The following is a 24,835-nucleotide window of genomic DNA, read 5'->3' as shown; positions in this document are numbered from 1 at the left end:
CAGCACCCAGCCTCCGGCAAGGCTGGTGGCTCAAGGGCCTCATGCGTGGCGGGGCCAAAGCTGAAGTACCGGGACAGAAAGCGCACGCGGCCGTTGCAACGAGGGGGTCACGGCCGGGGTTTCGTCTGCGCTGCTTCCAGGGAGATGAGCGCTGCACAGGTGAGCGCAGGCTGCGCCATTCACACTGGGGCTCAGCGACTCAGACCAGAGTCTGTGGATGAACAGGTGAACTTGCCAACAGCATGTGATGTGAATTCTGTACTCTTCACCAGAAGCCTAGGTAACCGGGCCTGAGAGCAGCACTGTGCCAAAAATGATTTCACGAAACAAAAGCAAGTGTTGTCTGATCCGTTTGTAAAGCAAAAGTAAAAACAACTATTTGATTTTGCAAATAACAGTTGTAACGACTATGAACGAGGACTACAAAGCAGGGTGTAAAAATCCATTTTATTTTTGCTCTCTCTGCAGATTATTTACATCTTCCTCCCCTTCAAAGTTCATTCAGCCTGGAACTGAAATTAAGCTGGCTATTTAATTGTTTATTTTTGGATTGTTTTCTTTCCTTCTGCACTAAGCAAGACTAATGCTGTTCTGAAGTTTTCTCCTCCATTTCTGCATCACTCACTGTTTTAGGGACACTTGTTAGCATTGCAGGGAATTGAAGATGATTTTTTTTAACAATGATCAGTTTCCTGTAATTTTATACATGATTTTCTGTAATCTTCCCCACTCCACAGATAGATATGGCAAGTAATTAATGTTTCAGTAAATATCAAGCTTCTATTCTGAGCTGTATTGACAGTACAGTTCTCAGACATCTCCAGGTCCATGAGCGACCTTATGCTTATGACAAATTTTCTGCAGCTCAGTTTTCGCCTCCAGCTCTACAGAACGTTACAACAACATTCAAACGGTGAATTCACACTTTGTGGGAACACCATTAGAAAGTTACTTACTGTCAGGTTGCTTTGGACTGACTTGTGTAAAAATCTCTTATGGTTTTTCAACCTTTTAGCATCAGATAAATGCCTTCCAGTCAGCTTGTCTCATCAGCTGTGACTTGCCGCCCTCAGTGCGACCGCTGCAATAAGCACCACAAACTTTTAATCTCTCTTGGTTTTGAGGGAAATTTTTATACATATAACAAGGGAAAACTTAGAGAAACGAACAATTGCAGAGATTTAATTTACTTTTCCATAAACATTAAGCAGATCAGTTGGCTGTTCAGATAGAAAGCGCAGTTCTCTGCATGGCATACCTGGCGCATCTCAGGAAGGGTCAGTCCTTCAGTCTCCTGCCACAACTCCAGGAGCCGCTGGCAAATTCCGTTTTCAACCTCCCTGCGATATACGAGGGTGTTCTCAAGAGGAAGAGCTGGTTGGGGCAGGGGAGGTGGGGGAAGCTGGAAAGATAAAATGAGGCAGATCAGCCGGTGTAGATGCAGTAGCTGAAGGACATTCACCTGTATTCAGGACTACCAATACCGAACTGGCCACAGTACTACTGTACTCCATGCTTGTGTCCTTCCTTCCTGATAGGGAGAGGTCAGCAGCTTCTTCACTTGGCAAGAACAGCGTTTGACACAAGGAGATCTAATGTGATTCCTATAGCGTGTGAGCTGCGTTCTGTCTAAGACACACAGCTCATGGTTTCAAGTTTTGTTTCTGACTGCAGACAAGCCATTTTCATGCGTATTTGCATACTGTGTTGTCTTGGCAATAGACAGTGACAAATACGTTACAGCAGCAGCTCCAGACACAGGTGAATATTCTGTTGATCCCAAGAGAAAGCCTTCAGGTGTTGCTAAGAAGTTTTACCTTAGTAAAAGGTCTAAGTGCTGCAAGAAAGAAAGTTATCAGTAGCTGTTACCAGTTTCTTTGCCTTCTAATAAAAATGGAAGTGTAGCAGCTATTTTCAAGTTCCGGTTTGACTTGCTTCCCAGGTGTAGTGATTGCTGTGTTCAACAGCAGGCACAGAACTAGAACTCGCTCCTTTTGTTCAGTGTCTGAAATTCTGATGTACACATTTTTGTAGGATATCTTACTAACCCATCCTAGGAGCTTGACATACCGTATGCTCTAAATGCAAGGAGCACAGTAGCAATTAGGAAGAAGTTGATAGGTTATGCTTATTGTGTTTAAAATTACTTTAATGCTGTAGACGATATTCAAGCAAATTATCAATTGCCTGTGCTTTCTCTTCTCTATTGTAGCTTGGAAAACATTCAGTCAGTGAATTCTGAAGCCAGTAAAGCACAAGCTGTTTTCATCAGACTTACCGAGATGTGTATATACACCCCCAAACAGCCATTTACCTTGCCGTGTGAAGTCAGTCCAATTCTCCTTTTGTGATCTGTCTCAACAAAGTTTAGTGCCAGTGTAAGCAATGCAATGTCAATGGCAGGATAAGGAAATCTGCTGGAAAACTTTCACTTCAGTTTACAGGTAGAAACTACCAGAAATGTCTTTTATAGACAGACTTCATAGGAAAGTGCTGTTATTAGCAAGCATTTGTTAAGAGTTTCTGATCAAGACAAGATATTGCTGTGAAATAAAGCCACTACCAAATAGCAGCTAGTCAACCCTATATATATGTACCAAGCAGGAAGAGGACTTGCCTTTTGTGTTGTGGCAGAACACACAGTTGTCCACAATACGTAGCTGATGTGCCTTTCCTTGGACTTGCTCTTCCCCTGCAGAGGACAAGCTGGAGCAACAGCATTCTCTGTTTACACACTACAAAGACCCGTGTCGGCTTGGTCCTGGGGAGGATAAACCATGGGCGATCGGTAAGGCCTTCTCTAGGTGATACCAGTATATGAACATTTACTTCTCTGTCGCTCCCACCACATCTATAAGCAGCAGGTAGTTCAGCTAAGGGGCAGTAAGAATGAGGTGAAGACCAAATATTTACAAGGGGTATTTCTGTAATGTATGTTTTATAAACGTTAACAGTGTGATGTTGAATTATAATTTAGAACCAAACAGAGATCTCAAACTTCAGTCCACACTCCAGAACTTATGCATCGAGGACTCGAATGCCTCCCCACACCAAGTCTACTTTTAAAATAGTCTCTAGGTTGCTTGGGGAGGAAGCCAAATTATTGTTTCTCTATGTTCTGCGTACAGTGAAAGCCTGCAGCTTCTGATCAGAATGTTCCAGCTGGTGTTCTATAAATACTGTATGTGAGGATGTAACAAAGCAATTCAATGCTATGAACCTGGAGGGTTCATCTCATAAAAGATTTTGTAGAACTCTGAGATACTAATACCTGGTGAACCTCCGTTGAAGTTGGTGAAGTTTTAGATCAGGAATTAGACTTTCTCTAGAGAAGCAAATAGAACTGAAGATGCTGAAGGTAAGAATGTGGAAATGTTTAATAATGTGACTTTATTGTAGCAGAAAAACAAAACAGTTGGAGATGGGGGCTGACAAACTGGGAGGGTGGAGACAACGTTTTGAAAGGTGGCGGGCAGCAGCAAGGTCTGGATAGAGGAGCTGCTTGGGACGACTTGGCAAAGGCCGCTCATCTAGACTGTAGGCAGCAAACGGGTCAGTTCCCTGCCACTAGAACCTGTGACCTTCTGCTTATCTCCTGTGCATACAGATTGAAAATGGAATGCAAGAAAGAACAGTTAGAGCAAGAATTATTAAGGAACAAGAGACTGAGTGTACAGAGCACAGAAAGGAGAAGCAACAGAAAACAGTGAAGGTCAAGTTCAGATTGGAATGTTTGCCAGGAAAACATAAGAGGCTTAGGCAGGGACTATGCTGTAGTTAAAATGGAACAGAAGATGTATGGAGGGAGACAGCAAAAGCAAAGCTGAGGTACTAAAGCCAAGTATCCTCATCCCCTCTGTTAAATTATTTTCCTGTGTTTATTCTGAAAATACAGAATCAGACCGAAAACGTCCTTCGGTCAGGCGTGAGATGTCATCACTGTAAAAGCAGAACTGCTGTGCACGGCTGCGGCTTGTGTTCCGAACCGGACACCACGGGCTCTGCCAGCTGGGTGCCCCCCAGCACGGGCACTGTCTGCACGCGCCGTGCCCCCAGAAACTGCCCGCGGCACCTGACGGGAGGTACGCCCAGGCACTCACCTCTCCCCTTCTGTTCACAGGCACCTTGTTGGATCCTGAAGGACTGTATGATGAAGAAGTGTGCACTCCGGATAACCTACAGAAGTATGCAATTCCTAATCCTCCCACATGCTTTAGACAATTCCTTCAAAAGCCAATTCATCGCTTGCTCTTTAACATTTCACAAGTTGAGGGCTGTTTCATGGACATTAAAGAAAAAGAAACAAAACCAAAGCAAACAAAACCCCAACCAACCATGCTTTTTTTTTCACTCAGGAGTATTTGGGGAAAAGGAATCAAAGGGAAGGAAAAGTGGCTGCTTCTCGAAGTCTAAAAGAATTGGCTTAAATGGGTGTAAAGATGAGAGCAACTGCAGTCAGTGTTCTTTTGTCTCTGGAGCTGGTCCTGCCTGCGCAGGCCCACGGGAATGAAACTCCACGCGCTGCTGAGAAGGGCAGGCAGCTTGGCTGACGCCTCTCTGCAGGCAGGCAGTGCTGTGCTCGCAGCCCTCAAGGACAGCAGTGACAGCAACTGGAGTTCCCCTCAAAGAAAACACCCAGAAACTTTAAAACACCACTCCCAACCCAACAGTTAAAAACCTATGCTTGCAGAATGTGATACACCTTAAAAAGCAAGCTCACAAGTATAGAGAGGAATCAAACAGAGCGTCAGACGTAACCAGGAATATGGCTTAATATCTATCCGTGATCCTAGCGCGGTGTTACTTCTAAGGAGTGTTTGCTATTGAAACGGGTATCTTTGGTTTAAGCTAGTGGATTTATGAGAAATAAAACCCCCACACCTTAACTTGCAGAAGTCTTAGGATTAATTTCTCTCCTCTGGCATGTTATTTAACAGTACAGGTATTCAAGAAATTTATAAGCTTTGTACGTTTTAAAGCATTTAATGAATGTGATAATCCTTTTTACAGCTTCTCTGACTTGAAGGCTATTTTAATGGACTAAATATGTTATTATCATGAGTAACTATAAAAGATGTTTATTATGAAAATATACTAACGAGTTAAAGTTATTTGAACTAATGAGTCTGTGCAGATGCTTCAGACAGCACACATAATGGAAAGGGGGTACATTATATAGGCATGGCTCACATTGGCATTTTTACAAAGTACGGTACACTGCATGGTATAGATGGGAGACTGAGCTGAATGTGTGAGGTGAAGCTGCCCCTTGAAGTCTTCTTTGTATCAGCTTTGAAAAAAGAAACAGAATTCTAGCCATAAGGTCTGGATTTAGTTTTTATCCAAAATAAGGATTTGTTACCACAAGTCACGCTGTGCACGTTCAGCAGCCTGCAACGGGTCCAGGCGTTCCTGTTCACGTGTTGAACATGAATCTGGTGAATGTGAAAGGCATTTCTGGAAAGCAAAAGGAAGGTGATTTGGCCCTACAGTCAGGTTTGCAAATGCAGATCTGTATGTGGGTGGAACATTCTATTTCATGGTTCCAAGAGCAGCCTTGGAGCTGATTAAAAAAAATAGAATTAATACTCCAAAACCAAAAATAACCAGCTGTGTTTTCAAGGCACTTTTTGAGACAATCTGTCACCAAATTTCTTTGGGGTGTTTTGGTTTATTCTCTGAAGAGTTCCTTCCATTCAGCAGTCAGGTTCAACGGACAAATACATGACCCACAGATACAGAGCCATCAAATGATCAGTAAAGATTTAAGAGTGTTACTTCCGCTACCTATGTGTATGTACAGCACCTCGGTAGAACTGGGAAATACTCTTGAGTGTTGGTAACAGAATATACATAATACTTTTTGCCTACTAAATGTGGCTTTCAGTTTTCTGCAATCCATTATCATTCTCTTAAACTGATGAAAACCCCCCTCTATTAGACAGGAGTTTCCACTGGTGCTTTATGGAGATTTGTGGGGAAATGGGGATCTACATGTGTATGTTATGTGGAGGTGCTTATATATGAGAGAAGCCATCACTCCACAAGAGGCCGGGGAGCCTGTCCTCCCGTCTCCGAAGGGACGGGGAAACCCAAAAATCGCTGAGAAGTTCAGTAAAATTTCAAGCCATTAATCGAATGCGGGCTTTAAAGACATTTAAATGTCCAATAGCACAGAACGCTGTCTAGCCAACACGTATCATTCATCTACACAGCCAAACAGGGGACAGCCTGAAATGGATCCAGTCCCAAATTTTTCAACAGACCTTGATCAAGCTTTACAGACATTGAAAACACACGTTTAAATTGGCAATGTAAGCTATCCAGAGCAGCATTCCTTCATCAGCACTCTTCTCCAGTTTATAAATCAAATTAAGTAGCTCACATTACTAAACTAATTAGGCCATCAAAGCAGCAGAACAACTAGTTTTTAAATATCTCTTTCATGTTAAGTACAGCATATGTAAAACATCGGTCTAGAAGAACATACTTGGTACAAATAATGAGCCAGTCATTTATAATTATAGAACAATTAATAAGCTAGATGTAACAATCTGGGCCCTGCCACACAAGCTTCTGCTCAGAAAGGCTTCCTGAAATGCACACAGATAATCTCATCTCACCTCATCTCGCAAAGATTGTGACCTTCCACCAAAGCACTGGAACCAGCCTCTCAACCAGTGTCAGACTCATGGTCACCGGCGGCCACACCAGCCTCGCGGTTGCCTTCAAAGGGCCAAATGTAATTTTAGGACTGTTAAATGTAGGAGTAGTTGCTGCTCTAATCCCTGGACGGAGCCTGGCACTGGAGAGCACGTTACAGCACAGCTAAGCAACAAGATTTACATGCAGATTTTCCCAGTTTCCAGTGCTGGACGATGGAGCACGATTCCGGTGACAGGCTGCAACAGCAGGAAGAAAAGTGTTCCTGAGCTCGTGTGCTTCCCATCTGAATGAGGGAGATGGGCCCTCGAGCTTTACGATGCCCTTACACACCCCGCTCTGCATCCTCCTCTGGTCGCTGCAGCTGGGGTCAGTGCTGCAAAGAAACTGTTGGCCACATTGCTGCTTGACAGAATTTTTATACTTAAACTCTGGACTTATTTGGGACTGAAAATCTTTCAAGGAAAAAATAAAGTTCTGATTACTTTTTATCCTTCCTTTCTTTTTTCCTATGAACCTAGACAATTATTCTGACAAAACTGAGGGTTAGTTGTGCAGCTCACGTCACCAGATCTGTTCAGTCAGCTGCTAGCGCTGCGCCGCGGGCACGGCACAGCCACAGCCAGCGCCTGTGCGCTGCCGTAGGGACGAGCAGCGCGCCCGTGCGTACCAGGGCACCAGGTTTGGTCTAAAGCAGACAGGGCACATTTGCAGTTTGTTTTCCTCATGAACTGGAAATGAACATTTCTCTGGAGAAGTTGTGCGGGTTAAGTGAATACCCAGCATTCACAGACTTTGAAAAGGACATAATTGAAGCTAAAACAAATCCATCTTTTACATTAATGCAAAAAAGATTTTTTTTTCAGGAGCACTGCAGCGCTCATCAGCAGTTTCTTCTACTTTGTTACTTAATTAGCTTTGCCAAATATAAATACCACTTTTGAAAGAGGTCAGTTCCATCAAAGAGCTTCCTTTCTTGAAGCGAGAGAAAGAATTTCAGGAAGTGAATAATTTGCATTAGCTCTTTGTGGAATCAGCTCGCAAATGGGGTACAGGCAGTAAGCTAATTTAATGTGAGGTATTAGACGTCAGTCTAAAACTGAATAATATTTAAAAGGAAGCTTACTTTTATAAACTGGTTACAGTAAACTCCAAGAACCTTCAATACCTCACTAAATTCAAAGGGGGTTAAGAAGAGTTCTGAATGACCGTAATTTTGTCATTGTTGTCTTTTGAAGGCACATAGAGTACTTCTTGTATGTATCAACTAACCCAAACTTACAGATTACAAGACTACTGAGACCTCATCAACGGCAGCAAGTGCTGTGTCCCCTCTGCCACCATTCAGACCCTTCCAAAGACACAGAAATTGACAAAGCATTTGAATCTCAGACATTAAAGCACATCAAGAGAGTCTGGTGTTTGTCTTTTGTTTTTCCTTCGTTCTGTACTCTCACGTGCATGCATAAAAACCAACTCCTAAACCCAACCCCATAAAACCCATCCAAAGTCAAATCTTAAAAACAGGGTGATCAAAAATATCTTATTTTTTTCCAAGGTGAAATTAAAGGCTTTGTACCTGCTAGGACCCAAGTTCATGGCTCAGTGTTTCTCCTGCGACAGTTGATGATGTAGCTTAATGGCGTAATCAACTCTTACCAGGGAACCACAGAACCTTGAGCTCAGGTTTTGGCAGGTAAGTCAAGGAAAGTGATTTTCAAGGAGGTGGTTTTGAAAGTACTTTGCTTCTGTGTTTTGAGCCAGATAGCAAAACCGCGACCTAACCGGAGCCCCTCTGCATGCACAGTTATGGAGCAAACCAGCTGTGATTCTACTTGATATCTACACATGCAGTCACCACATGCAGCACCTGCTTTTGAATGCACAGTTGTGTCTGTTGCCTTTAGCGCTACTTTGGTAGATCTTTTAAATCAAATACAAGAAGGTAAACCAAGTTTCCTTTTAAATCCAATACAACTGAAAAAAAACCACAAAACAGACAGCAACGTGGAGTTACTGTAGAAATAGAGTGGCAGAGACCTTTGTGGGTTATCTAGTCCAAAATCACGTTCAAAGCAGGGCTAACTTCAAAGTTAGATCAAGTTGCTCAAGGCCGTAATAGTGACAGGCCCTCTGTATGGCACCAGTGACGCCAAACCCCCCAGGAGGGTTTAAGAGCATTGTCAGGAGTTAGTACAGCCTCATACTGGAAAACATGTTTGGCAGAAGATTGTGCTTTACAAGTTTAACAGTCCTTTTGGACAAGTGATTAGGAGAGCATCTAGAGTCATGCACAAGGGGGCTGAATGAGCAAACTTTTAAAGCACTTATTTTGGTTTTTTAATAGGGTGCTGGAAAGTGAAGAAGGAAGGAAAGGATACTTAGTCTATCCCACCAGCAAGAACCACAGTTCCAGTCAAAAGGGGAGGAAGGCATCACTGAAAGGAAACGGGAGGAGGATCGACTATATGCTCTATACAGAAGAAGGTCTTTACCTGGAATGGAAAGTGGTGAGTTCCAGAGTTGACACAGAGAACCAGAACTTGCAAACAAACTAGCCAGGACAGCACTGCAGCCTGTTACGCTTGGGTTCAAACTCCTCCTTCAAGGAGAACTTACTGCTTTACTATTTTCTACTTTTGCATGCAAGTACCAAGTTTGTAAACCTAATATATAAGCAAATTGAAGATTAGTTTAGGGATACTGGTAGATATGCTGCTTTTCAAAAACAAACAAAAAACCTTGTTTCCATTCCTTAAACTTTTGCCAGACTAAGTGTTTTGGCTGATGCTTTCCATGCCATCAGTCTGAATAGATTTTAGCCTTTTAAAGTGTCTGCATGTGCTTTTGTTATACCTAAGAAAACCAACCTAAGTTACAAGCAGAAGTTTACACAGGCGGAAGCTGACATGGGCTAACTAAAATGAGAACCTGTAGTGCACTGTCTGCTTCCTGGTGTAGGAGCTCATCTTATGCAGAATTCCATGCTGAAAATGAGAAACCAGTTCACACTTACTACACCCCATTGTAGCTGCTGCAGAGTGGCAAGTGATTGAGCACTTCAGCATAACTGAGCACATACCTCGGTCTGTTGTCACAGCAGCTTAGCAGCTAAATTGTTTTCAGACTTCCTCTTTCAGGTACACGAATGCCCATGGCGCATCTGCATGGTAAACCCATCTTATATTTCACATGAACAGCAACAAAACCAATATTTGAATAGTTTTGACTCAGATTAAGTCTTTTATAAGGCTCATGCTGGGAGAATAAAGATAAATGAGTGGCTAGGAAGATACTAGACTGTTTCTTCTTGTGGCATGCTAGTTAATGCTAGCCAAAAGGCTCCTGAAGAGCTAAAGTATCTGTGCTTCTGGCAAGCCACGCCCAAAGTACTGGCCAAGTAAGTACCTGGCTGGTAGGAGGGGACAGCTACATTGGCAAGCACTAAGGGTGCTCTGCCCAGCTTTCAGAAGCTGGGAAGCAAGCCATATTTCCTGCAGAACTTTCAGTCCTATAAAACGTTGCCAGCATAAAGGCTAGAATTCAGAGATGTAAGGAGCAGGGACCCTGTCGCTTTAGGTTCCACAGCTCAGTCTAATGAAGACAGGCTTCCTTGTCAGCTGCATAGCAAATCTGGTAGGGTACAGCCAGCCCCTCCTCCCGGGTGAGTGCCTCCTGACGCGTGTGCATTATGCACTGCGGCACTACAGAAAGGTCTGTCTGGAACAATGCAGATGGTACTGTAAATGGAAGGAAAAGGTACAACAGATTTCATCCAGACTAATTCACCTGTGTATTTTATAAATGGTTTACCTCATCAACTGCACCACATTGACGTGCTCTGTGTGGCAGACTTTACCATTAGCCCAGCCAAGCTCAACTGGTCCCATACATCTCCTAATACAGTAAGGCAGTTCGAAGTAAACTAAAGAGGCTGAGTCCTGGTGTGTGGTGTAACAGAGCAGTTTTCAAATTAATGATTTCTTTCATTTTCCCTCTGCAGGAAGTAGAAGAGTTCAGCTTTATTACCCAGTTAGCAGGGTTGACAGACCACCTACCAGTAGCAATGCGTCTCATGGTGTCTACAGGAGAAGATGACCCTTAAAACTGACCAGCTTTGAGAGATTAAAGAGGGAAACGTTAACGATATTAAGAAAATATCAGAGGATAAGAATGAACTATTCTGGTGCCACGTTAGGAAAGATGACCAGACCTGACCTGGGCTACTCCCAGAACGTACCAACAATGGAGGATATAAAAAGGGAAGAAACGGAAGGGGTTGTGGCCAAAAGCCACTGTCACAAGTTGCTCAGGCAACAGGGCAGGCCTGTACTACAATGCTTACACTGTGGACCGAACGGAACCAAGATGGAAGTCCTAATTCCTTCTGAACCAGTGCCATTCTTACTAAAACATGTTTTTATACTAATATATAGCACAATTTAGTTTGTAATTAGTCTGTGAGTTAGTGCTGCTCAATGGTTTTTTGCATAATTTCTTTGTATAACGAAGAAGCTAAAGCTGTTTCTTTTTTTAGCCTGTTGAAGTTGTAGTAGCGTGCTTGCATCAGTAGCATGCGCCAGCACTGCATGCCACTCTGAGATACAATAGTCAGTGAGATACGTGGGGAATAGCAGAATGGACGGAATTTACAAATCAGATACCAGCCAAAGCAAGGCGTTCTGGGATTGGCAAACCCTTCTGTCATTACAGATAGGTCTCCAAACAAACACACACACACTCCATTCAATTTGCAGACCGGTATCTTCCTGCCCTGTTTAAGGATACTTAAAAGATTTGGAATTAAGACTTCAAGAACACCTTGAAGTTCTACCCTTCTACCAACTGTGTTCCCACTGACATTATGAAGTGTTTTGTCTGAGCAATGACTCCAGACTGGGCCTTTAGCTTTCTAAGCACAACTTATTCCCTTATGAAGAAATATAGTTCTCCTGTAATGTATTTTCTTTCTTTCTTTCTCACATGTGGGACAGTTCTGAATTATGGTATAGGATGATGTGTGTGTTACAGTAGAGTGAATAGATTCCTGTAGTACAATTGGTAACACCAGGGCCAACATTCTGCCTTAACTAGAAAGAGTAAGTGGGAAATAGCTTGTAAAATGCATGCTAGATATAGAGTTAAAATAAACGTAAGTGACATTTTGGGAGAAAAAGTGTAGAACAGTGTATGACTGAGAAGGCAGAATAACAATTTTCCAAAGGAATCAGTACACTAAGTGTAGTGTGGCTAGGTACTGGAGAACAGAGGTGTGACTCAGCCCTAGGTAACGACTTCCTAGGAGCAGAGGGTTGGTTTGGATCTGAGACACAATTCTCCGTTCACTCACAGACTTTAGTAGGGGTCTTGCATCTAATTCATGTGTTCTTTCCACTGCAGCTCTTTAAATATGGGGCTCCCCTCTGCCATCTTATCCCCAGGACCTGACTGACCCAGCCCCGTAACCTTAACAAAGAACGAAAAGCTGAGAACCAGGTCCATAACTAGACTTGGCATTTTTTTAGGGATTTGAATTCAGAAGGGTTTGGTTTTGCTGGGAGAACAATGAGACCCCTTCAGTTTTAACCAGTACTTAGTTTCTTCTGCCTACTTCCTTATTGATTTTAGTGTTATTTCCTCTTACATTACAAATTGTGTTATAAAGAGTTAATTTAATACTTGTATTTACTGCATTAAGTAAACTGTTTTAGTTATGCTGGTCACAAATTCCTGAAGATACTTTTGTTTTGGTTTAGTTTACACCTGCTAGGAATCAGCTTCAGCTAAATCAGAATAGATTTAAATTAGAGATCCCAGTCCGCACAGCCTCTGGTACTGGCTTAATGAGCTGCAGTAAACAACAGAACTTTTACTGACATCAGCCTGATTTTGCATGTAGAGAAACTCTTAATAGTTACAAAAGTACTGGCTAACAGTATTGGCCCATTGCAAGCAGGCAGTGAGGCACCTGGTCTGACACGTTTGATGCCTCACCCTCCAGCCCTGGCATCCCTTCAGCAGAGACTGCCTCTTAAACGCGTTCCGTGCCAAACCGGGGGTAGTCTGCACGCGTGACCCAGGGGGACTCAAAATGGAACCAGGCTCAATTCCCCTTTTTGCTGAAATTAAGAATTCAAGTTTACAGCATCAGAGACTTCAGTGTACTACCCCACTGCATCACCAGTTTCCCCCTTTGTATGATTCTCTTTATACAGAGAGTGCACATATGTGCAACGTGTTTTTCTGGTTTCTTATCTCTCCCCCCAATTCAGAAGAAACTTGTACCTGAAACAATGCTTTTAATCCTTTTTTCTACCTTGCTTGTATTTTATTAACGTTTTTAAAAAACACATTATCAGTAGCAATTTGTGTGCTGCCCAGCAGCTATTTCTCAGTGGTAAGATTAAATACAAGGTACAGTATTTTTAATAGCTTTCCTAACAATGTAAATCACAATTTGATATCAACTTCACTAAGTATCAGTTGCAGGAGCTGAGTTTGACACTGTGTGGGGTATAATCATAAAACTACTGCCAAACAATGTTACATCTACAGTACAACTAACATGGTCTAAATTACTTTTAAACTAGTTCTGTGGCTTTGTGCTGACTAAAACTGGGCACTCTCGTCAACTTTTTGAGAGATGTTGAGAAATATATTTTCAAATCCAAAGTAAACTCTTTTAGATTTTGATGTTCTTAGTTTCTCAGTGATCAGGAAATGGACGGTTGTACAATGTTCTCTTTAAACGATACACGTACATTTAAACAGTCTAGGTAGTTCTTACTAATTTACTGTCTTAAGGATCTGACTTTGCAGGAGAATGATGCTGGGAAGTACAGCATTGTGGCACCGCTGTACACATGTTCCTTGTGGGCTTTGCACTGATCCTGTGCCTTCTGATGCCATGGTACGCTTGCAGGAGTCGGAGAGCATATGCACCAGTAAACTGTAATGCGCAGGCTTTCCTTTCCAGAAGAGAAAAATCAGCTCTGGCTACACCACTGCTACTACAGTTCCATATACTGTCTCACAGAGTTGTCCAGGCAAGCCTGTGCTGGCAGGGTATTAATCATTACAAGCCTTAGCCAGATACTATGTAACAGAATGTTTGCGTAAACAAACAATCAAACAAACACACACAAAAAACCCCAAACGCAGCAGGTGGGAGAGCATGCCCAGGAAATCAAACCCTGGACGGCTTTTCAGATGGCAGTCAATCCCACTTGGCTTAAGGATAGCATGACCCAGCTGGTTAGCAGGATGTTATCTTTAAGAGATCTGAGTTCAGCTCACTCGGCTATGCTTGCCCCACTTTGTACAGGAATTTCAGGTATCTTCAAGAAGTGGGCGATAACGCTATTCTTGGTTTAATAACTGCCACTCAACAGGGATACTGTAGATGAGGTGTCATCTGTTTTTGTAAAAGCTAGATAACATCTTCTGTTTCTCACATTCAATTTACATTTTACGACAGCACTTCTAGAATATGTGAACAAAAGACACAAAATGAGGGCAGCAGAAAACTAAGAACTTCCAGAAGTTTCAAGGACATCAGATCCTTACCAAGTTGGTACCTTTAGATCACTTCAAAACCACAACCTATAAAACAGCCTCTCAGGCGCATACAGATCCAGTTAACGTGTGCGCTGTCTGTCATCCACCTGCTTTGCACCACAGCTCAGCCGCTGAGAACCAGGGTAGTCATGCACCTCATAGTAAGTGAAGAAGTGTTTACTGTGACCAACTCAAGTGGTGGCCAGCTAGTTTTATTCCATCACAAACGGGATGGTTAATAGAAGCTGTCTAAAGCAACCAAACAGAAACCGTATCACAGACTGGCTCTAAGAGAAGCCTGCAGCCTGCTGTAGAGAAACCCTTGAGAAAGCTGTCTGGTACATGGCGTTTACCTGTCTAGTGACAGTATTATGACATTTTCTCCCAGAAGCACTCTTGGCTGGTCTGGCCAGACACTCAGTCCTGCTTGTTGGGCAAGACAGTAAGATTTAAGGAACTTAAAATTCCAATAATGAGATTTTCTAAAATGCTCTTTGTTTGGTGGTCCAGATTAAGCCGATCTGGCTGTCCCCAGTTTGGTCTCTGAGCTACCCTGGGATCACACAGCGGCACATCAGTGTCAGCACATATCATCAGCTCGGAAATGAAGCACGTGTACCTCCTCCCGGCGCCGCAGGATGAGAGCAGAAATACAATTCAAGCACTTTGAAAAACTCCCAATTTTATCATCCGTTACAATGAGGGTCAAATTGTTACTGACGGTCTCATTTTTCCATGCCATCTTGTTTTAAATATGATCTTGATGCTTTTAAAGACTTGTATTCTTGCTAAGGTTTAGAAATCCTCTAATAAGAATAACCTTTTTTTATTTCAATAATTTTTCGGTATTGTATCCTTCTGGAACCTGATGTTTTTATATGGTAAGCACACACCTTCTGACATTTTGTTATAAATGTACTAAAAAAAATAAAAAATTAAATATTTTCATTGGTTTCCTTGCCTGCAAGAAAATCACAATCTCAGACCTGATAAAAACAAGGTATTTTGAACAATAGGGAGGGGGTTTTGTCTTTTATTGGTGCTGAAAGGAATAACTGGTTGATGCAAACAAGATAATAAAATTTCAAGGCTCAAATGATTCTGTGCAGTCCACTTTTTCTGGTTTTGTTATGTGGAATCTCACAGCACTGGCAGGAATCTGACTCCAAGAGCAGTCTTGTGGGTGGGTCAGGTATGGTCTCACTGTGCTACGCCTGTTCTAGTGAATCTGCAGAAAATAAAGCGTGAAAGAAGCGAGTGTTTTTAACTCCCCTTGCACCTTGGCCTCTCCAAGGTGTGCAGCCTTCACACGGGCATTCACAGCGCCTGCCACAGGCTGCACACCCAAACCCACACCTCACACCAGGTCCACGCTTTGTGTACGAGCATATCCACTCCACATTGCATTGTGCTTGCATTTAGTTTAAGACCACTAGAACAATTTCTTCTTCTGCAGTTGTACATCTTGGCATCTCAACAGTTACCAAATCCCTGAACTAACTGAGAACGGGTCTTTATCTATAGGCTAGCCTTTCAAAGTTCAGTTAAAAACAAAAGAACTCCATGTCCTTATTTCCTTTAAAACAATCCAGTGATTTAACAGAACTATGCCAAGGTAAAAGAACCCATTTTACTGGTTCAGTCTTTCTGAATGGTCCTCAAAGTCCTTTATAAAAGCTGGTGGGGAGCCCCATCTCAAATAATGAATCCTTTTCCACACGCAGAACACGTGTCTGACCCACAGACTCCTTGGGGCAGGAGAGGGTGTCACTGGCCTGTCTTTCACACAGCAGCCAGCACTCTGTTGCCAAGGGAAATGGTGCCCAGCCATCAAGAACCAACAAAACAGTAAATAGAAATCAAAAGAGGAGATTAACTGTAGTAGAAGAAAGCTACAGCCTTCCTGTGTGCTTTACAGGACAATTAAACCTAATCACATAAAATAAAGGAACCTTTTCCCCACGTCTCTATTACCACACCAGCTTTCAGCTAGCTTTCCTGTCTGTTAATTGTGTAATTCCTAGAAAACAGCACCTGCTTGCTCTCTCCGCCTCGAAATGTCCAGAAGCTGATGCTTTTCCTTCCCTTACTCCCCACGTGAGCGTCTCTACTCGGCAGCACACACTCGCACGGTTTCCACTGCTGCCCAGCCCTCTCTTTCCCCCTAAGTAAACCTTTGATGCCTCCAAAGCCAAACCTGGCAGCACAACTCCAAACTGCTTCAAGTGCCGCAGTACAGCTGGTAAGCCCGGTGTGTCACAATATCCTTTATCTGTATAAACACTGCAACAAAGCCTAAAGCTTCTCAGATCAAGTAGTTTTCACCGTTACACTACATCTGTCACAACAGTTATTTTGCAAAGCTCTGCTAAAGCTCCTCAAGTCATGGCAGTGTGTGTCCAAAGCAGACAGAAGCCTTGAAAGGCCCACTCCTCTTCGTAAACGTTTGACTCTTCCAAATCCCAGCAACAAGATGCGTCAGCCTGATGAGCTCAATAGAGACCTTAATGCGATCCTGAATGCCGTACTGTCATTAGTATACTGAATATTGATATCTCTGACCACTTTCCACCCTGCTAAAATGGAATTTGCCTCACAGATACACACATTAAACACTGTATTAGCTAGTAATGGATATAAATCCTTCTGCCTTAACGATACAAAATGGGAAGATGATGGCTACGACATTGCAGTGTTACACCAGAGAAGTACAGCCGCCTGTAGAAAGGATAGTAATATGTTCGTAAATTGGGGGGATGCACCCTACACATCTAACGTGAGCTGCAATTCCACAAATGCCTGGCAGAATGACTCACACAGAGTTCAGGATGCAACTATGGCAGGAGCTGCTCTATTCCACAACAATATTTCTGTTATTTTAAGATTCTGGATGACGCAGTAAAAGCAACTGAAGTGATTTCCAATGCTGCCCCAGCATTGCATGCTACAGCGCCTGCACGGGCAGCCTCCAAAGAACACTTCGGTATTTGAAAGAGCCATGTGGGAGTTGGGAACCTGAAATCACACAGTGGCAGCATATTCTGAATGAATGGAAAGTCATCAGTGTGAGGAGGGGAAGATGATGTTTTTCCACATCAAATGTAATTAGGTACCTTTGTTCTCATTAAAGAGGTTCATGAACTTCTAAATTAGCTGAAGATTGTTAGCTTGAACACCCGGCCCCTCTACAATTTAGGTAACATCCTCACTACCTTTTCTAGTCCAACTAGGTGTAATATTGTTACCGTCTTTGTGTTTGGCTGCAACAGGTTCTTAAATACCTCTCAAATGCCAATTCAGACTTTTGAATACCCAGAAAAATCCAGCTAGATCTTTCTCTACAATTAAAAACTTCTGAAGTCAACTGCCATGCTGACACCAGGTTCAGCAAAGCCGACATCGGATGTTATATATTGCTTAGTAGGGAACAGCGGGGTATCAAGGAATAGAAGGCAGTTGCAAAGCCTGCAAGACACCACCTGAAAAGAAATTCTAGGCCTAGCATGGTGCCAAGCACTATGCTAAATATATTTCTAATGAAAGGTGTATCACACAAGACAAACTAATTCTCAGTACACAGCCTGGTCCATTATCTCAGCCCCAAAATAAGGCTGTTATGAAACAAGTATTTAAACTCTATTTGCTGTTATTCCTTCGTTACATATCATTTCCCTTTCCCACATTTGCCAGGAAAGCTATTTATAGCCACAGCAAACTCGAACTTTTAACAAAACATGTCTTGTATCTCACAATAGGCACATAAAAAGGACTTCATGCTGTAGCTACTTCATTAATTATTAGGCTGGTGTTCTTAGCACTCTGTGGTGCATACGAACTAACGGTGCTTGTCCTGGTGAGATCCCTCTTGCCCACAGCTGACCTCGTGTGTCCTTCCACCTCACTGCTAACGCCTCAGCCTCACCGTTCTGCCGCTGCGGGTTCCAATGTCAGAGCAAATTAGAAACTGTAAATGTAGTGTTTACTACACACTGACAGAAAGGAATGCTGAGTCCGGTTAAATGCTGGCCAGTGGCTCCGCACCCAGTATAAGAGGTCCTTGTCCACGTCTGGATTCCCAGGGGCTGACAATTAGAAGGAGGTTTCTGACCACATCACCAGACAAGTTCAAAACCAGCTTCCAAATGACCACAATGGAACGTAAAAAAAACCCAACCAAACAAAAATTCCTCTCCAAACCACAGTTTTTAAAACAGAGTTTGATGTATTTTTAAAGAGTGATTATATACACGAGCCCTGCTACAGAAAGGATTATAAAGAGCAACCCAGAAGGTCCCACTCAGTCCTGTGTTTGGTTTGAGGACAGGGGAAAACTACACAATTTCTTCTGCTTCTGAGTAAAGATCATTTACGAGTGCAAGCATAATTGTCTGTCTGGGACCGTCAGTTTGTTCTTTAAATAAATCATTATTATTTTAAAACATGGACAGGACTGGCACTTATTAGCAGAAGCTCTTCAAGTCTGAGTAGCTCCTTGTCATTGCTCTAGGTAAGACAACTGTACTTACAGCGTGGGGAGGGCAGAGGAGAATGGCAAAAAAAAGGAATCGAAGGAGGAGATACTTGATCTGCAGACACACTATGAAGATACAAGAGCGTCTAAAAAGGAAAAAGAAACAGCAACAAAAGAAAGTCAAGAACACTAAGGAAGATTAAATGGTCCTTAGTTATTTCGGAAACATTACACAATATGTACATTGCTGACTAGTTTTGTTGCTAAGAATCATGACTACACCTTGCCTTTCATTTTAGAGATGCTTTTTTATTAAATCTTATTTTAAATGTAATTATTTGATTAGCTGTTGCCTAGCCAACCCAGAAAATGCAAATACAGACTGCCTCCAAAAGAGTCACAGCTCTCAGCTCTGACAGGGAGGTAAACAACGGAGCAGTGTATCTGGTTCCCAGCTAGAGGCAGAGAAACAAGTGGAATATTCTCCCTGTAATCAAAGGAATATGGGCAGCAGCATCCAAGAAAACAGCACGAAGCTGGCAGTGGATATAAGGCACTGCATTGATCTGAACAGATGATCTCCTGTGAGAAAATACCTTTATTTATTCAGGCAGACTACACAGCTTAGCTGACTGGCACTGTGACAAATACAAAAACGGCAGCATTCTAAACGGGGACACGTTCTGCCATTGAGGGAGGCTTCGAAGGAACAGAACAGGCTAAACAGCACCTAAAAGGGCCATGTTGCCTCATTGCAAAACGCCTGTTGATACCTGATGATTGGCACCACGGAGCAAGGAACATGCTGCCAACCACATCTGTACATTGTCATATCTGCACCGGATATAAGAGGAGTTCAACTGTCCGTAACACAATCCTAACACTAACCTGATTTAGGAAGAACTGCTGCGATGATCCGAGGTGCTGGTGCCCCTTTTGGAAGGGAAATGCTACTTGCATCTCTACCCTGCTCTTTCATCCACATTACCTATAAAAATCAAATACAAACCATAACCTGGCAGTGCAGGCATTGCACACAAATACAGTAAGGGACTGCCTTTGAATCGCTTCCCATCTGTGACAAGCACAAAAGAAAACTAACAGAAATTAAACATTTGTCAGGATACACCCAGGAAACCTGTGGAGTAGAGTGTCCCTGCTACAACAGACATAAAGCCTGTTTTGTACTGACATGAAGACACAGTCTTTTCTAGATTTTTCTCTGCCTCCTTTCCTTTTCGCAGACTTTTGTGATGCATATTGCAGACGATGTGCCAAGATAATGCAAAAGAGTGAAAACATAACATTTAACATGGAAGCTGACGTTACAGTTCATTTATTGTGGTGCGCAACATAGAGAGAACTGCTAGTTTTCGCTGAGCACTAGTCAGTATTCGCCAAAAAGGAGGCGGGGGGGAGGGTGTTAAAATCTAAACTCCTGGAATCTAAACAAGAAAAAAAAAGATTTAATGCATGAAGGGGAAGAGATTCAACTTCCCTAACAGTTTCATATGAAACACATAACACATAATAATGCAACAGTTTCCACAGTTTCCAACACAAGGCCAGAAGATACTAAGATGCTGCCTCCACCAAGATGTTCGTCCTTAGGCATGCTGTGCCTAGAGACTCGGGGCTAGGCTAGCACTCTGCAGTGACACACCGGCTGTGCAAGACAACTTTAGTGTAGTCTTAGCACACCCTCCCCAGGCTTCATCAGTGCCTTCAGATAAAGTTTGGTTTCAGAAGCATAAACTTTACACTAAGCATCTGTGTAGGCAGAACCACTTTTTGCTGAAGAGAAGTGCGAGTGTTTCCCTCATTCCAGGAGTCTTCCTGGCTTTTCCGTCAGCCTCTGCCACCTCTGCTTTGCTCTCAGGAGCAACCGGGCACAAAGGAGGATGGAGGAATGGAACAGCCAGCCATCGATTTCAAACAAGGCTGAGGCTCAATGAGGAACAATGCCAACAGGGACACTTAAGGGACTATCATTTAAATCCTCCCAACAGAATGAAATTGCTAGATTTACCGTCTCAATCACTCAGACGAGAACCGACTACCAGAGACGCACAATAACGGAGACGGCTGTATAGGTAGGCAGCTGAGGCTAATCCATGTCACTTCACACACGAAACAGGAGAAAGCTGCTACAACGGTTTGTTTTTAAAACGAGGGGAAAAATGTTTTAAAGCAAACCAGGGTGACTAGACTTTAACATAAAGAACCCTTCCAAGTTTTCATCCTTGCATGCACAGGTTACAGCAGAATAACACTAAATTTAATCCAAAATTTGGCCCTGCAACTAATATTTTCCTTTTATCTCCCATTGCCCTCTCCTTTCTTCCCCCTGGGGCAAGGGAAGCTAATAAATACCAGCCATAACACAGAAAATTACCTTAAAGGGGAGCAGACCGCACAAAAATCACCTTTTTGTTAGTCAGCATGGCTTGAAAAATAGCTGTTTAGACTTATTTTATTATTTGTAAAGGCATATTCTAAAAGAAAAAAAAATAAAGTTCTACAGCAAAATAGACCAAAAAGCAACCAAATTTCACTGATACTAAACCAAACCAATAAAACCTTTTGTTTCATGCCTCTACAGAAAGAGGCATAAAAAGAGGCATGTTCGAAGTATTTTTTCCTCTTCCTAAGCTTTCCACTGAAAGGCCACAGGACAGGGCAAGTGGTAAGGAGAGCTCTTGAACATCCGCTAAGGTAACACACCCTAAATGCTACTGTTTTGCAACATTCAATAATAAAGCCACTGTCTTGGTGCTCAGCTAACTCCTTGGTACAGTGTCCAGCATGCCGGGACACACACGTGGCAAAACGGCAGACAAATTTATATGGTACGAATATTCTTTTTGTACCAGTTCATTGCCCAAGTGTGTGCGTGGCTTTCCTCAGTCTGAAAGTCACACAAACACCCTCAACACATTACCTTCTGTTTCTGCAATCGCACTATTACTTCTAAGCAAACCAGGCCACTAAGCCAGCCGGGGTTTGCTCCCTCATGCAAGCCTGCGGGCTGCAGCCTGCTGCTGAGGCAACTCATCCTATGTAAGAGCAACCGGGCTCAGCGGGAGCTGCTGCCACGCCAGGCCTGCGGGAGCAGACAGGGCAGCCGCAGGCATGTGGGAAGGGACACTGGCCCAGACGGCCGAGCCCGGCCCGGCGCGCTCCGCGGCCGCACCACCCTGGCTGGAGCCCGCCCGGAGCCGCCCGCATGGCTCGGCCAGCCCAGCCCACCCGTCCCGCAGCGCCCCCCGCCCGGCTTACGGCGGCCTTCCCGCGGCGCAGGCGGTGGCCGCTGCTCTCTCGCCGCCTCCACCGCCGCGGGGAAGGGGGCGGTGTCACAACGTCCCCCTGCCCTGAGGCGGCAGGCGGCCAAAATGGCGCCCTGAGCGGGGGTCTCGAGCGGCCGCGGCGGGCCCGGCTGGGGGGCGGCGGGCCCGGCAGGACGGGACAGGCTCGGGGACGCCCCTGGCCGAACGGCCTCCTCGTGCCTCTCCTTCACCTCCTACGTTGGGAGGCTCCGAGGGAGTCGGTTTATTGCTTATTAATTCTGGACGCGTTCAGGGCCCGTTCCACCTAAAGCGAGGTACGTGATCATCAGCCCTTCCCTGTGACCCCAGTTCCTGGTGAGGTTGGCATGGGACTTACATGGGGACTTACAGTGTGGTCCCTTCAGCCATGCCTAGAAATACTGCAGTTGAGAGAAGCAAACATGAAATGTAGGAGTGCTGCAGTGAAGGCTGTTTGGCCCTCCCTGCCACCGCATCACCGCAGCTTGATTTATTTGCTGATTGTCAGGGTTGTGAATAATTGGTTTCTTAGATACTCTGCCATGAAGCCAGCAGTCACTCTGCGGGAGCGCAGGTACAGCAGGATCCGTCAGCCCTGAGAAGGAGCACAGTGAACCACAGCGCTCACTCTTTCTTGCAAAGCAGATGTGCAACACTTCACCTAGAGAGGCACGTGCAGGGCAAAAGCGAGCAGAGGCTGTGGAAGGTGACACAAGTGAGGGACAAACCCCACAGCAACACAGGCTGCTGCTGCAGAACGTTACGCAGCTGCGCTTCAGCAAGGCCCTGAGCGAGAGCAGGGGGTTACGCGGCCCGTCTCCAGCCTGTAACGCCAGAGCTGAGACGCCCTGGGACTGTGCCCACGTGCCATCTGACTTGCAATTGAGGGGCTTTCACTTTGCATACAGGAAGGTAGTCACCTCTCACTTTTTCGGTAGTGCCCGTGTCCACGAAGGAGGTGTCTGTAGGGCTAAGTCCTCGACAGAGCCCTGCTGGGAACAGCAGAAAGAAAGTGGGTCATCTTATGACAGCCTTTCAAAGCAAAAAGCCCCATCCATGGCTTTGTAAAGATATTTACTATCTATATGTTAAAAGATAATTTTTATAGACTATTAAAATATTTTTATATATTTATATATATATAATTTTTACATAATATATAAAAATATATATTTAGATATGTGATAAAAATCCTGTGCTTTTAATTACTGAGGTATCCAAGGATTTGCTGCCTCTGAGCCTTTATCTGCTGTACCTCGGTCAAACCTCATAAGGCTGCATTTGAAATCACACTGGGCTAAGAAAACAAATGATTAAAGCAGAGCAAGGGAGTCAGGGGATTAGTTTATTCTGCATGGCCCTGAGCAAGTCATTTTTAGCTCCGAGGCCCTAATCTTATGGGGAGCCTGGGGCAGATGAAACACTTCAAGACCCGCACAAAGCACACGTGTTTTCCTCATCTGAAAAATGGGTATAACGACACATAGCTCTCTCTAAGAAGCATCTTAATAATGAACCTGCACTAAATGCTTGGAAATGTGACGTTTTAAAATGATTAAGTACCAAACCAAATTAAGATTTTGCAGTGCCATCAGAGTCAATAAGTTAGAATGACAAGATAAACACTCCTTGTATTCAGCTCAAGAGTCGTCACTGGAAAAATCTAACACTAGGAAGCTATAATATTCTCTTCCCCGCCTAACAACCAGCTGTAACTACAAATAGAATACAAAAGATGAGTGACTAAATGAATTAATCCTGAACTGCTTCCTCTCTCTTGTTAAATGCAGGAAGCCTACACAGAGCAGTTTCAAAGGGACTAATGAAGGAGAAACACAAGCTCCGGGAGCTCAGGCCTTGAATTGCCCAGCCTTCAGACAAAAGGTACCAGTTCTGCAAATCTTGCAGCTGCCACGACTTATAAAACACCCTTTAAAATGCAAGACTTGTCCTTCATGAGGACCGTGACAGTTTCACTGGCCTACGCATATTATTTATTCGGTGTATTCAGAATGAGACAGTTTGTTGCCTGACAGGTTTTTCTGGTAGGTGCAAGTCCGTAGTAGTCTTGGTAGCAGTTGTCAGTTTTGGTACTAGTTTTCTATTTCAGTGCGTGTATGTACAGTGTCTCCCATAGCATCACAAGCTTTTGATTTGCACATGAAACAGTTGCATTGCATGTCTGTGCACTTTTCCTTCTGAGAAATAAACAAGATCTGAAAATGGGCTAGAAATTTCACAGTGGATTCTCAGCACCCTCTTGTGGATTTGTGGTGTGATAACCACCAAGTATTAGTAAAACAGTACAATTCAGAGCTACAGAAAAGTTCTTATTTTGGCAGCAAAACTACAATAGCGACGTTAAACGTGAATGGCGGAAGTTTGTAGTGTTTTATTATTGTTATTTTTAATACCTGGATAAAGCTTATGTCTTTAGTGCAAACACCCCCTGTGCCACATTAAAAAAATCTGCCAGTAATAGACTGGCTCTCATGCAATCTATGAACTGTTAGTTCCTATTAGTTCAGTGGCGGCATGGGATCTGGTTTCTATTAAAACATGCATCTATGCCTGCAGGCCTAGTCAATATCGAAGCTGTTCTCATTTAGTTAAAAGATCGCCTGTGGTGGCCGCACAGAATAAGTTCCTTCCAAGAGAAAATAGGATTCTTGCTCTCCTTATTAAGACGCTGTGGCAGAATGCAAACCCCCCTCTCTCTCTCCCTCCTTCAGTGTGGAAGAAGTGGGCACATCTCCCTCTCTCTGCTGTTTGAGGCTAACAGCTTCTTTTGTTTGCCCCAGAGCACCCTGGCCAGGGCCATTAGGAGAAGGGAGTGCCC

General features: G+C 43.6%; 1 protein-coding gene and 1 long non-coding RNA gene across 5 annotated transcripts in view; one reads left to right on the top strand and one right to left on the bottom strand.

Annotated features, from left to right (window-relative positions):
- Positions 1-15,319, top strand: part of SMPD3 (sphingomyelin phosphodiesterase 3) — a 98,764-nt gene extending 83,445 nt beyond the window's left edge. For both annotated transcript variants that reach the window (XM_065028508.1, XM_005507113.4), the window contains exons 5-8: positions 2,699-2,788; positions 4,121-4,184; positions 9,011-9,173; positions 10,667-15,319. In XM_065028508.1, coding sequence (XP_064884580.1) covers positions 2,699-2,788; positions 4,121-4,184; positions 9,011-9,173; positions 10,667-10,768 — 419 coding nt within the window. In that variant the 3' untranslated portion in view covers positions 10,769-15,319. The remainder of the gene's footprint in view (positions 1-2,698; positions 2,789-4,120; positions 4,185-9,010; positions 9,174-10,666) is intronic.
- On the bottom strand, positions 429-22,098 carry LOC110362314 (uncharacterized). Of its 3 annotated transcripts, none has more exons than XR_010465841.1 (7): positions 21,971-22,098; positions 19,580-19,679; positions 18,747-18,837; positions 4,101-15,448; positions 2,618-2,761; positions 1,259-1,402; positions 429-1,081 (listed from the first exon to the last, which is right to left on the bottom strand). It is a non-coding gene; the product is annotated as an uncharacterized LOC110362314 (long non-coding RNA). The 3 variants fall into 3 exon arrangements; XR_010465842.1 differs by having other exon boundaries at positions 4,101-5,457; XR_010465843.1 differs by lacking the exon at positions 19,580-19,679 and having other exon boundaries at positions 21,971-22,083.
- Positions 22,099-24,835: the final 2,737 nt, after the last annotated feature.

The sequence above is a fragment of the Columba livia genome, chromosome 13 (assembly GCF_036013475.1).
Source record: "Columba livia isolate bColLiv1 breed racing homer chromosome 13, bColLiv1.pat.W.v2, whole genome shotgun sequence".
NCBI classification, from domain to species: domain Eukaryota; kingdom Metazoa; phylum Chordata; class Aves; order Columbiformes; family Columbidae; genus Columba; species Columba livia.
Note: the sequence above shows the minus strand (reverse complement) of the source record. Positions and strands in the feature narration are given on the sequence as shown.